The sequence below is a fragment of the Vitis riparia genome, chromosome 2 (genome assembly GCF_004353265.1).
Source record: "Vitis riparia cultivar Riparia Gloire de Montpellier isolate 1030 chromosome 2, EGFV_Vit.rip_1.0, whole genome shotgun sequence".
Classification (NCBI taxonomy): Eukaryota; Viridiplantae; Streptophyta; class Magnoliopsida; order Vitales; family Vitaceae; genus Vitis; species Vitis riparia.
Genome location: NC_048432.1, coordinates 11,767,639 through 11,782,329, shown reverse-complemented (window position 1 = coordinate 11,782,329; position 14,691 = coordinate 11,767,639). Strand labels below are relative to the sequence as shown.

At 32.8% G+C, this 14,691-nt stretch overlaps 1 protein-coding gene across 1 annotated transcript; it reads left to right on the top strand.

Annotated features, from left to right (window-relative positions):
- Nucleotides 1–2,590: 2,590 nt before the first annotated feature.
- LOC117928554 (AT-hook motif nuclear-localized protein 23-like) lies at nucleotides 2,591–3,946 on the top strand. Its single transcript, XM_034848454.1, has one exon. The coding sequence runs from the start codon at nucleotides 2,819–2,821 to the stop codon at nucleotides 3,665–3,667; it is 849 nt and encodes a 282-aa protein (XP_034704345.1). The 5' UTR covers nucleotides 2,591–2,818; the 3' UTR covers nucleotides 3,668–3,946.
- The last annotated feature ends 10,745 nt before the right edge of the window (nucleotides 3,947–14,691 follow it).

Below are 14,691 nucleotides of genomic sequence, written 5' to 3'. Positions count from 1 at the left end.
ATCCAAACTTATCATGAACCAATTCAAACAAAGTTTGATTAAATATAAAACAATTACTTATATAAGATAAAAATTAGTTTTTAATAAGGATTAAAATACTAAAAGTTATGTAAATATTAATCATTAGGTTTTAAGAAATATCGAAAGGAAATTCGGATAATAAAAAATATTGATAATATCAAAATTGATTAAAACTTAAAAATATCGGAAAAAGTCTAAAAAACTAATAAAGTAAACAATAATACTCATATTAAAGTTATTTTATTAAAGAAATTAAACAATGTAAGTATGGTCACATTAGTGATATTTAATAATAATTTATAGAACTTGAAACCACATTTAATATTAAAACACTCATCTATGTGATCTATTCAAGAATATAATATATGTATAATTATTTTCTATTTAAAATATTCATAATTTTATTGATAACTTTATGTTTTTCTTATATTTAATTATTATACAAAATATGACAAAAAGACTCATTAAAAAAAATTATCATGATGGTTTTATATTTTTGACCATCAATTAAATCAAGTTTTAAAATAATATAGATTAAATTAACTTATAAACTAAAGCTTTATTTTAATATCTAATTTTGTACGATATGTTATAGTGCTAGTTAAATAAAACATATGCAAGGATAAATAATAAGGGCAAGTGACCCATGTGCCAAATAATCCAACTTTGCCCACTTTGGGATCATGATCAATTATTAAAATTTTAACAATTTTTTTTTTTTTTTTTTTTTTTACCATAATATCTTATTATCGAACCTCTTTTTAAATAATTTTCAAAACGTTATACCTTTGGTGTTCGTCAGAACTTATCCAACAAGAAATTTCGCTATCTTAAGATTGTTATAATTATAATCACCGCCTATCGAAACTTTGATTGTTGGTTTCTCTGTTAGCAGATTATTAATTCTTTTGACCTTATGATACTACCTTTAAAATAAAAAAGTTTCCTAAAAATATCAACAAGTTTTTTTAAAATTTTAATAATTGGTTTTTAAGGAAGAAACAATGCTATTCTAACTTTGATATTAAAGTCTTTTAACATCTATCATGGAAAATTAAAATGAATATGTTACCACTTTGTTCAATCTACCATATCTAATGGTGCCATCCAATCCCATGAAGGCGCAAGTGCCTCCAATCTTTTGGGTGGCCAACACAAACAATTTCAACAACCCTATTATTTGTTTATTAACAGTTAGAATCCCATTTCGGACAATAATAGGAATTATTATTTAATAGTGAAAATTGAGTTTTATTTATTTATAAAAAAACAACTTTGAACACTTAAAAACCGTTTTTTTTATTTAACTACTTTTAATTTTATAAAAATTTGCCCCAATCATTAGAGAAATAAAAAAATAGCATTTATAAAAATTACATTCGGATAATTCAAAACAACGTTTGGAAAATGTTGAAAAGTACGAGGGAGGGTGAGGAAAAATTTTAAAAATATAATTTGCTTTTGAATTATTTTTAGCGTAATAATATTTTTTAATTTGTTTAAAAAAATTATAATATTTGTGCAGAAAGGCCTTGGGGTGGGGTGAGGTGGGTCAAGGGACGACGGCTGAGAAGGGCCGTCCAAGGCGGGGTCCACCCGCCGCACCACCATCTCCCACTTGCCCATTCTTATACTTTCTCTCACCTCCTCGCCCTTTGTTTTTTGCCCTCGCATTTCTCCCCCCAATTTTTTTTAATTAAATAAATAATATTTGTCCTCTCCTCACGTTTCTCCTTAACCCCACTTGGTCAACTTCCACTTAACCATGGTTACCATCACCCAACTTCTCTCATCTAACCCCACCCACACATATCTCACCTTCATTTACTCTTCTTCTTCCGCCCCCTGTCATCTAACCCCATCTACACACTTTCACCTTGATTTACCCTTATTATTATTATTATTATTATTATATTCATAATTCCACCAATTATCAACTGCCACGCGCCCTAATCCCAACCATTCTCTAATTTACAATAATACCAATATGATATTGACTTTAGATTCTTTGTTAATTACTTTATATTATATAGTTAGTAGTAGCATCCTTAGCAAGATTCAGATCATAAATATTTTTTGATTCGACATAAAGTTGTGTCACATATTGACTTTAGAAAATTGATTTTTTTATATCATGGTAATTAATATATGATTTATTTCTATTTTTAAAAGGGAAAAATAAAATACCATGTTAATAAAGTTAAAAATTTAACAAATTTGTGAGGAGGGAGTGTGTGTCATTTTTCCATTATGATAAGACCATTGGGGGTCCTGTGGTAGGGTTGATGGGTAAAAAGAGAGAACGTAGAAAGTCAGAGCACGCTCTCTAAATGCGAGGGAGATTGTAACCTGATGCGTGTCGTACTGAAATCCTAAAAAAAAATCCGGAAAAGGAAAACATATTCAAGTGTGTATATTTAAACTTTAGTGTATATGGGAGAAAAATGACCGCGTTTTAGAGGGATTGTCTCCTCTGTCTCTCTCTCTCTCTCTCTTTCTCTCTCTTTCTCTCTCTCTTTCTCTCTCTCTCTCTCTCCTTCTTCGGCTTCCCTTTCTCTGCACTCGATCTTCTCTTCTTGTTTCTTGTCTTTGTTTTCTTAATAATCTCTCTATTCTTATCTAAATCTTCGGCTTCCGGAGCCATAACCTTTTTTTTTTTTCCCTCTTCTTTTATATTTTTCTCCCCCAGTTCCCTCGAAATAAACTAAACCGCAAAACCAACAGGGCGCTGGTTTTTTTAATTTTGTTTCGGGTTTTTTATATTTTCCCTAGTTTTCTGTTTTCTTTTGATGTGGGCATGGCTGGTTTGGATTTAGGCACTGCTTCTCGTTACATTCATCAGCTTCACCGTTCGGACTTGCACCTCCAGAGGCCACAGGACTCTGACGAAGACAACAACACCAACAGGGGTGGGGCTCAGTACTCCGGCGACCATCAGGACGATGTGGCGCACCATGGCCTCGAGCTCGTCAGCGCTAACGCCGGTCCCGGAGACCTCGTGGCGCGGAGGCCCAGGGGTCGGCCACCTGGCTCCAAGAACAAGCCCAAGCCTCCGGTGATCATCACCAGAGAGAGTGCAAACACGCTTCGAGCTCATATTCTAGAGGTGGGTAATGGATGTGATGTGTTCGACTGTGTTGCCACCTATGCCCGCCGGCGGCAGCGGGGGATCTGTGTTCTGAGTGGGAGTGGAACGGTGACGAATGTCAGCATCAGGCAGCCGGCGGCCGCTGGGGCGATACTGACGCTGCATGGAAGGTTTGAGATACTTTCGTTATCTGGATCCTTCTTGCCGCCGCCTGCGCCGCCTGGTGCAACTAGTTTAACCATTTTCTTGGCCGGAGGGCAAGGCCAAGTCGTCGGGGGTAGCGTGGTGGGTGAGCTGACTGCGGCGGGGCCGGTTATTGTGATCGCAGCATCGTTTACTAATGTGGCCTATGAGCGATTGCCGTTGGATGAGGAGGAGCCACTCCAGATGCAGCAGCAGGTACCACAGTCTTCAGGTGGCGGAGGCGGTGGTATCAATAACCCATTTCCCGATCCATCGGTAGGGCTTCCGTTCTTCAATTTGCCCCTGAATATGCCGAATTGTCAGTTACCTGTGGACGGATGGGCGGGGAACTCAGGAGCTAGGCCACCATTCTGATGAGAAATGGATGCTAATTGTGTAAAGTGGATTTGGCACCACTCGGGTAAGATAGGGTTCTTGGATCACAAGGAAAGGTCAGCAAATTCATGGACTAATTCTCATCATCTTCACCATGTTTCTTCTTCTTCTTCTTCTTCTTTTTTGGGTTTTTTCTTCCTCCTCTCTTTTTGGGTTTCTTGTATCCTGATTTCTGGAAATAGTCTTCTTGTTGTTCTTCATCGAACCTTCTCTTCTTTATAAGAAATGGTTTGAGGATATTCAGCTTAATTTACTCAACACTTCTCTACATTCAGAATCTGATAGGCTTTCATAACTAGATGATCATCAACTCCACAGGCAGCTCCAATTTATAGACCAAGTCACAAGTTTTCTCCTCTCTGTCACAATGATTTGCAGTGGTTTTTCATTGCACAAAGTGTTTTGAGTAAATCAGTATGGGGCTAGTGTCCTTCTTGCATTGTTTTCAGGAAATAATAAGTACCAACAAAAATAAATTAAGTATAATGAAGAGAACAAGTTTTCTTTTTCAACTGGGGACTCCTCTTGTTTGATGGAGAGATTATGTGTTGGTGCCTTGCCAGCATAAAATACATTAATTTTCAAGCTGACTTTCTTGAATTGCTTCTTCTTTGGAATGTGCTCCTGCTATAGTTTTCTATTTTTCTCTACCAAACCTACATCTTTCCAATATCTAGCCAATCCAAATCTTTCAATGAATCTAGGCAAAGTTTGGCTAAAGAAAAACCCACGCAACTAATCCTCAAAACATCAAGCTTTTCTCTCATTTTGAAAAAATTTCTGATGAAGGAATGTTTATTGATGTTTGTTCAAATATGTAGTGGGTCTTATGATCAGTTGAGTTCTAGAAGATGCATGAAGGGTTTCAGTGAAATCCTTAGAGAATTGTTTCGATTTTGCCTTTGTACCTGTCTTCTGTCCATGCAGGAGATGATATGGAACTTTGAAAACAATCATCTCCCTTAGAGATACTGTTGGTTGAGTTGAATATTGTCTAGAAAATCCATTATGTATCTTGACCTAGCCAGGAAGCCTTCAAACTGCAACTTCAATTTCATGGTAATCTACTCAGCCTCCAATAATGACATTTGTTACCAATGGCTGTCCCGTTCAAGGAGAAGTTTGAATGGGCAGAATTTATGGCCATTCTCCACGGTTTCCCTCTGAATTTATCACATCAAGAAACAAGTATATCTACAAGGTCACACCTGTTTCTTCAATTTGTTGTAGGCATAACAAAATTATTTTGTTTCCTGAAACACTACTTGGTATTTTCATGCTTAGGGCCTACATTAAATATCCTTTCTTTTATATAAATCTTCCTCGGAGAGGGGAAAAAAATGATCAGTTCATAGGCATCTTAACATACTAAAATATATATATATATATATATATATATATATATATATATATATATATATATATATATATATCCTTCTGCATGTAGGATAACAATTGAGTTCATAAACAGTATATATTGATTTTCTAACGATTGAAGTAGTTAGTTTAATTAATATTTTAGCACTATTGTCTCTTTGATCAAATGACAAGGGTACCCATTTTATGGGTTTTTATACAAGAATATTAGTTCGCTACAAGGAAAAAGGGAAAGGATAACAGAGAAATATAGTTGTCTGTCGTAACAGAGATTATAAAGTTAATTATGTCTATTACTTCTAATTATCTCTTTGTAATAACATTTATCATTCATTGATGACTATTTTTTTTTTATAGTTATCAAATTAGGTTATCAGAGTCGGTATAATTTTATAATGACTATTTTAAAAATGATCATCTATACTTATTATGATAATTTTTCTTTTGGTGTTATATGAATTTATCGATCACTATGAAAAGTCATCATCAAATATTTAATTTTAATTAGAAAAAAAATGCTATTAAGGACCCGTTGCAATTGTACTAGGGACTTGTTTTTAATTTTGGTAAATCACTCATATTTAATTTAAATTTGACAAAAGTATAGTATAATGAATAGATTAAAAACATCTAATATTGAAGAACTTTAAAAGCAACAAAACATATAAGTAATTAATATTATTAATGTTGAATTTTAAGGTACAAAACTAGTTGTTATAAGATTTTAGCACAAATAAAACATATCCATAATAAAAAGATTGATATATAAACAAATAAATCTTTTTAGCTTAGGGTTTTGCCTGATAAACAATCTACATTATACAATGTATCAGACTTTCGACTTTCAATGATATTTAGAATTGGCTAAGAAATCTTTGCACTATTATCAATGATATAATGCAACTTGAAACATTATAGAGAAAAATAAACATTATCAATGATATAAAAGCAAACAATAAAAAACTCTTCAACTTGCCATTTTTAAAATGAGATGGACAAAACTTTAGTTGTGATCTTTAGTATGCTATAACCATTTCAAAGGCAATCTAACAAGAAGAAAATAAAAAATGGAAGTAGACATTCATAAAGTGTGGCATTGATGATTGGTGTGGCAAGAACAATGCCACAAATCTAGAAGAGTCAAATTAGAATATATCAATTCTTCTTTTCTATCTAAAAAGAAGAATCTTTTAATTTATTCCAAACAAAAAAAATAAAATTCCCTGATGTGCATGAAAATGAAAATTCATGGCATGAACTGCCAATTTCCAAAATGTTTAGAGGAAACCAAAACCTTGTAGACTGTTTAAAGCTTTATATTGGTGGAGAGCTATATTTACTAAATGAATAAAGTTTATATATCCTACCTCTCTCTAGAGATAAAAAAAAATATTTTTGGATTGATTATGATAAAAAGTGTACATAATTAAAAAACCAATAAATAAATAAATAAATAAATAAATCAAAATAATAGCCTTGGGAACTCACATAATCCACAATCTCATCAAGCATTGCAGCTTCATCTGTCAATACTAAGGTGAGATTTGGCAGTCTTATAACATTGTAAGCACTATGGCCATGCTACTTCAATTTTTTTTTTTGTTTTTTGACAAAGAATATTTACAAATTTTGTTGAAAGATGAACACAATAATCCTTCAAACAAAACTTTATAGTGTTTGAGAAAAATTTCACCTCTAAATCATAAGTTATATCAATAACCTAATGTTTTATTTACAAATATGGTGACAACGTTAAATATTCAAGTCCTTAGTTATCTTCTATTAATAACCCAATGAATAGAATTAGAAATGTTCCCTTTTTTATTATAGCAATACATCATTATTTTTAAGTTAGCTTCAATTTTTAGATTAAGATTCCCAAGTTCTTTATAACGATGTAGTCAATATCTCTTAAAGTTATAAATTCCGTAATAGTAATTGATGCGAAACTTGCATATATAAGTTACGCATGCAAGCTTAGCATGGGACCCCTCATATTAGAGATGAAAAAAGAATTGCATCATGTCTTAAATATTAAGGTCTCACGGTGCCTTTAGTAAAGTTGTTGCGTTGGCACACATTAAAAAGCCAAATTTGTTTATGTTTGGTATGCTTAGCAAAGTTGTCGCAGTGGCCACACATATTCAGGTGCCAATGTTGCAAATTTTGTACCTAGCACTAGAAAACTAGTATAATCTTATTCAATTGTTTCTTTTCTTGTTTGGAATTGATAATTCTACAATCCCGGGTTGCTCATAATTATGGATCCAACAAATGTAAGATTTGGAGGACCTTTTTTCTATTTCTATAATGCTTCAAGTTAAGATCTATGGTTCAGTCATGTTTAAGTAACTTAATTGAGTTTCATACTAAATTTTGTTAAATAAATATGAAATTTTTTATTATTTTCTTTATCTTTTGGATAATTCTCTCAAATCAAGTGCTAATTTATGTCGAGAATCATGCCCATCAATTTTTTTTTTTTTTGTTGAGAATTACACAAAAGAAACAATCGAAAGAGTCCCATAAAAATATTTTTCACATGGTCACATCATATTTCATGCACATATTTGTGACCCGTATTTTTCACATACATCTTCGTAGGATATAAATGAAAAAACTTAGGCCAAAAATTTGGGGTCTAAGGCATAATGTAGAATAACTTATGTTGAATGCTCAATAATAAGTTTCAAGAGATGGGCTTTAAAAAATATATGAAAACTAAAAAAACGTAAGGAAAAATGACTTTAGACGACTGCTTTCAAGAATATAAATTGTACTTTAGAGAATTAAATAAAAGAAAAGAAAAATGACTCTACTCCCCAGGTTGACTTTCATAACTCCTAAGAAATCAAAATGGCTTGCAGAGTTGGTATGACTAGCTTGCACTTGCAGTTGCTCAAGGGGAGAAGATCTCCAGCATGTCCAATCACTCTCATGTCGGTAGGTGAAAAGGAAGACGTAGCCTTATGGTAACTCAGCAGCCTACATGTCCGAAAACATAAGCCGATATCATTTTTTCTTGTTTTGCTTCAACCCTGGTGGATAAGAAAAGTTAGAAAACTGCCTCCACTCCTACCATGCCTCTTTCTGTGTGTGTCTGTGGCTTTCTCTCAGACACACGCAATGGGGAAGAAGTGTCTCCTCAGCCCCATCACCTTCCAGGCTCTACTCATTCCTCAGAGAGTGAAAAAAGGTGTTCAAACTTCAAAACTATGAACCGAAGCCCCCACACCCACACCCATACACTGCCACACGTTCATTTTCCTCCCCCAGGCCTTGGATTCTGACCACCTAAACTGCACATTTTTCTATGTCAGGCAGCATAGCTACCTTGCTCTCAACTGGACATTTTTGGACCTCGAAAACGTCCGACGTTGAGGGAGACTAGCGGAGTAAGGAGAGAGATAGACAGTGAGGGAGAGTTGTTGTCTTCTTGATTAGGACCCGCACAACTGCACATCCAGGAGGGGCAAGTTTAATGATATCTCAAATTTCAATAATAAAAAAAAAAATCTAAGTAGTCAATAACCATGTCAGAACAACAATTAGAAAATAATTTTGGTAATTCTGAAAAAAAAAGACAATAGGAATTTAAAGATATTCGGCGCAATTTTATTAAAAAAAATCCATAAATCTCAATAAAAAATTACAAATATGTTTTATTAGTTTTTAAAATTAAAAAATAGTGGAAAAAACTTTCTAAAGGGTTTTAAAAAACATTAATAGCAAATCTTATTAAAAAATTCATTAACTTTTGTTATTCTTACAAACTTGAAAGTATTTTTGAACTAATTATTAAGGAAAATAAAATTTTATTGAAAATTTTTTAGGGTTTTAAGGAAGATAAAATAGATTAAAAAAAATCTAAAATGGAATGGGAAAGATGAAGACTTGTATGATAGAATTATTTAAGGTTTAGGTGAGAACTCTGGAGAATTTTTTTTGGGGTAGTGTTTTAGATTGGTTATAAACTAAGGGGGGCTTTTTTTTTCGTATCTTCAAAGGGAATCTCATACCTAATGACCTGCTCCGAATTTTCAGGGGGGGCAACCCCCTGGGCCTATTCTCCCTCCGCCACTGACAACCCTACCAGGTGTAGCTGTGATGAGTGGATTTTGTAGATCATTTATTCACATTTCGTAAGCAGAGTTTGGAAACATGGATGATGATGAATGTGGGGATGCATGGATGAACATGAATTCACAGTATATCAAGTGAATCTGGTTTGGATACTATATCAAGTATGGAAATGGAAAGGGGAAAAAGCAAAATATTATATGGCAAGAATCGGTGGTACATGTGATGTCAATGTGGTTACCCTAATTTCGTCAAGTCTCTCTTTCAACAAAATCTTGGTGGTACACATGACATCAATGGTTACCCTAATTTCGTCTGGTCTCTCTTTCAACAAAATCTTGAGCACCCTGTCATGATCGAGTGGTTAATCCTTTCTAATTATCTTTTGATTTTAATAATTTGTATATGAATCAAAAGATAAAAACTTGTTCTTCTTGGCCAAGGGTGATACTTAAAACCCACCAGAACATCATCAAAGAATAAGGCAATTCTTAAGTGTTAGGAATTTTAGTTATTTAATATATATATATATATATATATATATATATATATATATATATATATATATATATATATATATATATATATATATATATATATAATTATGTGTAATATGATCATTGTTTTTAGTATAGGATTCTTAGTTGAATATTTGGTTTAAAAATTTTAAACTATAATATTATCATTTTATTTATTTTAAATTTATGAGAAGTCGAATTTTATTTTAACCCTTATATTTTTTTTCATTTAGTTTCTTACTTGGGCATTGATATTTTGCTCTTAAGAGTAGAAACAAATTTATGTTGGACTTTTTATCATGGGGACAATATTTTCAAAGGTCTACTTGCAACACTGGGAAAATATTTGTCTTTAAGACAATGTTTTTAGTGATATGCCTAGTCTATTATTTTTTTGATCTCTTATTTCTTTTTCAACTCAAATGCCTTTTGGATAATTTCCAATACTAAGAACTAAAAGAGGAGTAACATTATAAAGAAAATTAACCGTTTGTATGTAAAATCTCAAAATGTGTCTATCACATCCTTAATTTCTCAGTTCTTAGATCCAAGTTGTCGAAAGTGTCTTGGTACACATACTTGAAGAGGATCTTTGTGTTGATAGTCTCACGATACCTTAAGATAGTTTTGTATGCTTATAATGTGTGGAGGTTACTCATTGGAATCACCTACGAAACATCCATAACTCAAGAACTTTTATGAAACTATTTCTTATCAAATGATAAGAGAGAGAAGGAAAGAAAGATACTTATACGAAGGTATAGAGGAGAGATTTTATGAAACTATTAACTCTCTTTTTTGTTAGGATAAAGATTAGATGGTAAGAAAGTCTCCATCTAATACCATTCCTTGCTTGGGCCATTCAACTCTATGGACACTCTATTCGGGTCACTCATAACCCCAAAAATCCAACATCTTTTACTCGCCCATAGTAGGAGTGAACATATGCATCTTTCACCATCTTATTAATTGTTCCATTAATATTTAGTTAATAAATTGTGCATCCATCAAGCCACATGTGAAAAGAAATTGGGAACAGTAATTTTATCTTGACCTATATAGAGCATCCCCTATAGTGTCTCTTTATACCTTGGACTCATTTGGTCATATCTTATTTTAGCATATCCAATCATTTCGAGGGATATATTGAAGCCAATCTAGGAGCCTTTCTATCTAGTATTCATGTCCACAGTTATACCACAAACACTTATCAATAATGAACATAAAACATAGATGTGTTACCAAATAGTCTTCCCATCACTGTCATACCTCTTGGTTTTGGTTTAGTTGCTTTCTCAACATTACTCTTTTAGATTGAATCAAATATATATAATCATAAGAAACATGCTAGAGTAGCATACATCATATCTTCACTTCATGGTATAGTTAAAAGTCACATTGGGCCTAATAATAATAATAATAATAAAAGATCCAAAGTATGATGATTTATAAGGGCTCACTCAATGAAGAAGTAGGGATTCATTCTTCCACTTCTTTATCTTGGTTGCCAAGCACATGATGTATGAAATATATGTTATGATGAAAATCTCTTTTAAAGAGCATATATCTTTCCTCAAAACACCACATAGATCTTAAATGTTCCATATATTTGCTAATCCCAGTGCCATATTAAGATTTCTCATCTGGCTATTCTACAAGTTATTGATTAGAGACAAAATATGAGCTCTTATGACATACATGAGTTGTCCAATACAAATGCCTAAATCATTTTACTTAAATTAAATTGATGCTAAGACCCTAGCATTGGTGCTAACATATATTTTGAGTTTACCTTCATAGGGAAATGAGAAAAAAATGATGTAGAGGGAAATCCTACTTTTAACCAAGGAAGATGAGGAAAGGTTAAGTGAACAAAGATGAGAAATGAAACTTGTGGAAAATTTAAGAGCAAAGGGAAACCAAAAGAACAAGCCATGGGCATGAGACTTGAGTGACAAGTCACATGAAGTTGATTGGAATAGACGAGATCATATGGAAATGAGTTTAAGCAAAAATCAAGAGGATAAGCAAGATAATAGAAATTAAATGAAGCCAATCATGACTTTGTGCTATATTTTAGAGTACCTTATGGAGACATTTTGGAGCAAGCAATGTATCATTTCGAAGCTTGGGAAGTTAGAAATCTAACACTTCAAAAGGTTTGTGAATCGAAGTTGAAAATGAGTAATGACTAATTGAAGTAATTAAGTAGTTTAGGGGTAATACAATAATTTTGAGTGATATTTTGGAGCCAATCTAGGAACTCTTCTATCTAGCATTTATGTCCACAGTTATATCATAGACACTTGTTGATAGTGAACATGAAACATGAATATTTTATCAAATAGTCTTCGTATACCTGTCACACCTTTTGGTCTTGGTTTGATTACTTTCTCAACATTGCCTCTTTAAATTGAATCAAACATGACCATAAGAACATACTAGAGTAGCATACATCATACCTCCACTTCATTGTATAGTTAAAAGTCACATTGGGCATAACAAAAAGAAAAATGATCATCCAAAGTATAATGATTTATAAGAACTCACATAATGAAGAAGTAGAGATTCATTCTTCTACTTTCTTATCTTAAATGCCAAGAACGTGATGTATGAAATACATGCTACAATGGAGTTCTCTTTAAAGAGTGTATATATATATATATATTAAGATTTCACGTTTGACTATTCAACAAGTTATTTATTAGAGCTAAAATATGTGCTCTAATAACATGTATGTGATATGAGTTGTGCAATACAAATGCCTAAATCATTCAACTTAGATTAAATTGATGCCAAAACCTTAACAATGATGCTAACATCTATTCTGAGTTTCACTTCATACGGAAAAGAGAAAAAATGATGTAAGGAGAACCCTTGCCTTCAAACAAGGAAGAAGAGGATGGGTTGAATTCACAAAGACAAGAAATGAGACTTGAGTGACAAGGCTTACTAACCTGAGTTTAACTTCATAGGGAAAAAAGACAAAATGATGCAAGGGGAACCCCTACCTTCAACCAAGGAAGAAGAGAAAGGGTTAAGCAAGCAAAGATAAGAAGTGAAACTTATGGAATACATGGGCATGAGACTTGAGTGACAAGGCTTACTAACCTGAGTGGAAAAGACAAAATAACGTGGAAACGAGGTTAAGAAAAAATCAAGTGGAGAAGCAAGATATAGTAGAAATTGAATGAAGACAATCTTAACTTTGTGTTATATTTTGAAGTACCTTAAAGCCATTTTGGGGCAAACCATATATCATTTTGAAGCTCAAGAAGTCATGAATCCAACACTTCAAATGGTTCCCAAATTGGAGTTGAAACAAAGGAGTTATATCCAATTGAAGCAAGTAATGATGGGGTAGAAGGTCAAGTTGAAAATTTCAACCATAAGGAATTTGATAATTTTCCAAGAAATTATTTTTTGACTTGACACATAAGTTATGATTTTTATTCTACGTACTCCCATGTCAAAATCCATGTAAAATTTTTTTGACATGTGCCTTGTTCAATCTAAAATTAGTCATAATCCTTTGAATTTGGCAAGTTTTGGCACTTCTCCAATCCGAAATGGGCCCCAAACATTTGGAAATTATAAGTTTATTATTGTTAGGTATTTTTTGAGAACAAGTGGTTGATAGGAACATGTTGCGTGTGACATTTTGACCCTAACTATAAAAACTTAGTTTTTAGTTTTTTAGGCGAGTTCTTGGATTTTTTGAGAGAGAAGATGATATTGAAGATTTTTTTTTTTTTTATCTACTTTATTAATTTAATCGATTGTTTCTAATTTCTTTAATTCAAGAGTGGTTCTTTATCATTCTTTTATAGATGTGTGGATGAAATCACCACTATGAGAGACTAAACAACCATCTTGGAATGTGAAACATGAAAACCTAAGGTTAAAGTTAAGGGGAAACAATGAGAAAAATCAAAGTAAATAAAATGGAATGAATGAAGGGTTGAGACATCATAAATGAAAATAAAGATACTCTCTAATGTTAGTTTGTATTAGGGATAGTACAATTGTTAATTCCTTAATACTAAGTATTCTTGACAATTTTCTAGTTATCTAGGATTTTGTTATTGTTATCTACCCCAAGACAGTCTACACATAGTGGTAAAAGCCTGAATGTTTAGACCTAAATCTAGATTTCAAATCCCTTAATCTATTTTAGTATTCAATAATAGATTAAAATACTAAAAGTTAGGATATTGATGCAACTCTAGGTTATGGAACTCAGGTTGATCTCATTTGACCTTACATCCTGAATAGCCTTAAACCAACAAAAATTGACACCTTTCCAATGTTATTGTTAATTGGTACAAAAAAAAAAAAAAAAAAAAAATCACAATCTACAAAGTCGTAAACTCCTAACATGAACCTAATAAACATCTCGAGCTATGGGCTTAGACAAAGGATCTGCAACCATGCAACTTGTAGAAAAGTGCTTTAGAACCATTTCATTTTATGGAACCATGTCCTATATGTAATTGTATAAGATGTCAATATGATTTATTTTTCCACGGGACTCATGGTCCTTTGTGTTTGCAAAAATGGGCATGCAATCATAATAAATAGTAATAAGCTCCAAAGTGCTAGTGTCAAAGCTAAGTTTTCAAAGGAACCTCTTAAAATGGTTCTTAACTTCTTTTTAGGTTTGTGAGAAAGATTTGCATACACTCAAGACTTTGAAGTGTCCACTAGCTAGGAAGTATGTGTGGTGCTACATTGTGGATGTGAGGAGTATTGCTATAGGTTTTGGGCCGTAAGTTTTAGGGATAACTTTTACCTTACAATTTGTGTACTTTTCCTTCAATATAGTGGATTTGAACTTTGCAATCTTTAGATCCCATGGCTTTTATATCTGCAAAAGTCTTTAGGAGATTTTTTTGGTAAGGAGAGCTACCTTTTCCCTCACCCCCAAGTAGTCTCATAATAAGATCTCAAACTCCCCCCACCTTCTCCCCATGGCTTTTATATCCACACAAGTCTTTTGGAAGACTTTGTTGGTGAGGACAACTACCT

What these genes read in the sequence shown, in the direction of transcription:
- LOC117928554 (XM_034848454.1), top strand. Translation starts at nt 2,819, where the DNA reads ATGGCTGGTTTGGATTTAGGCACTGCTTCTCGTTACATTCATCAGCTT.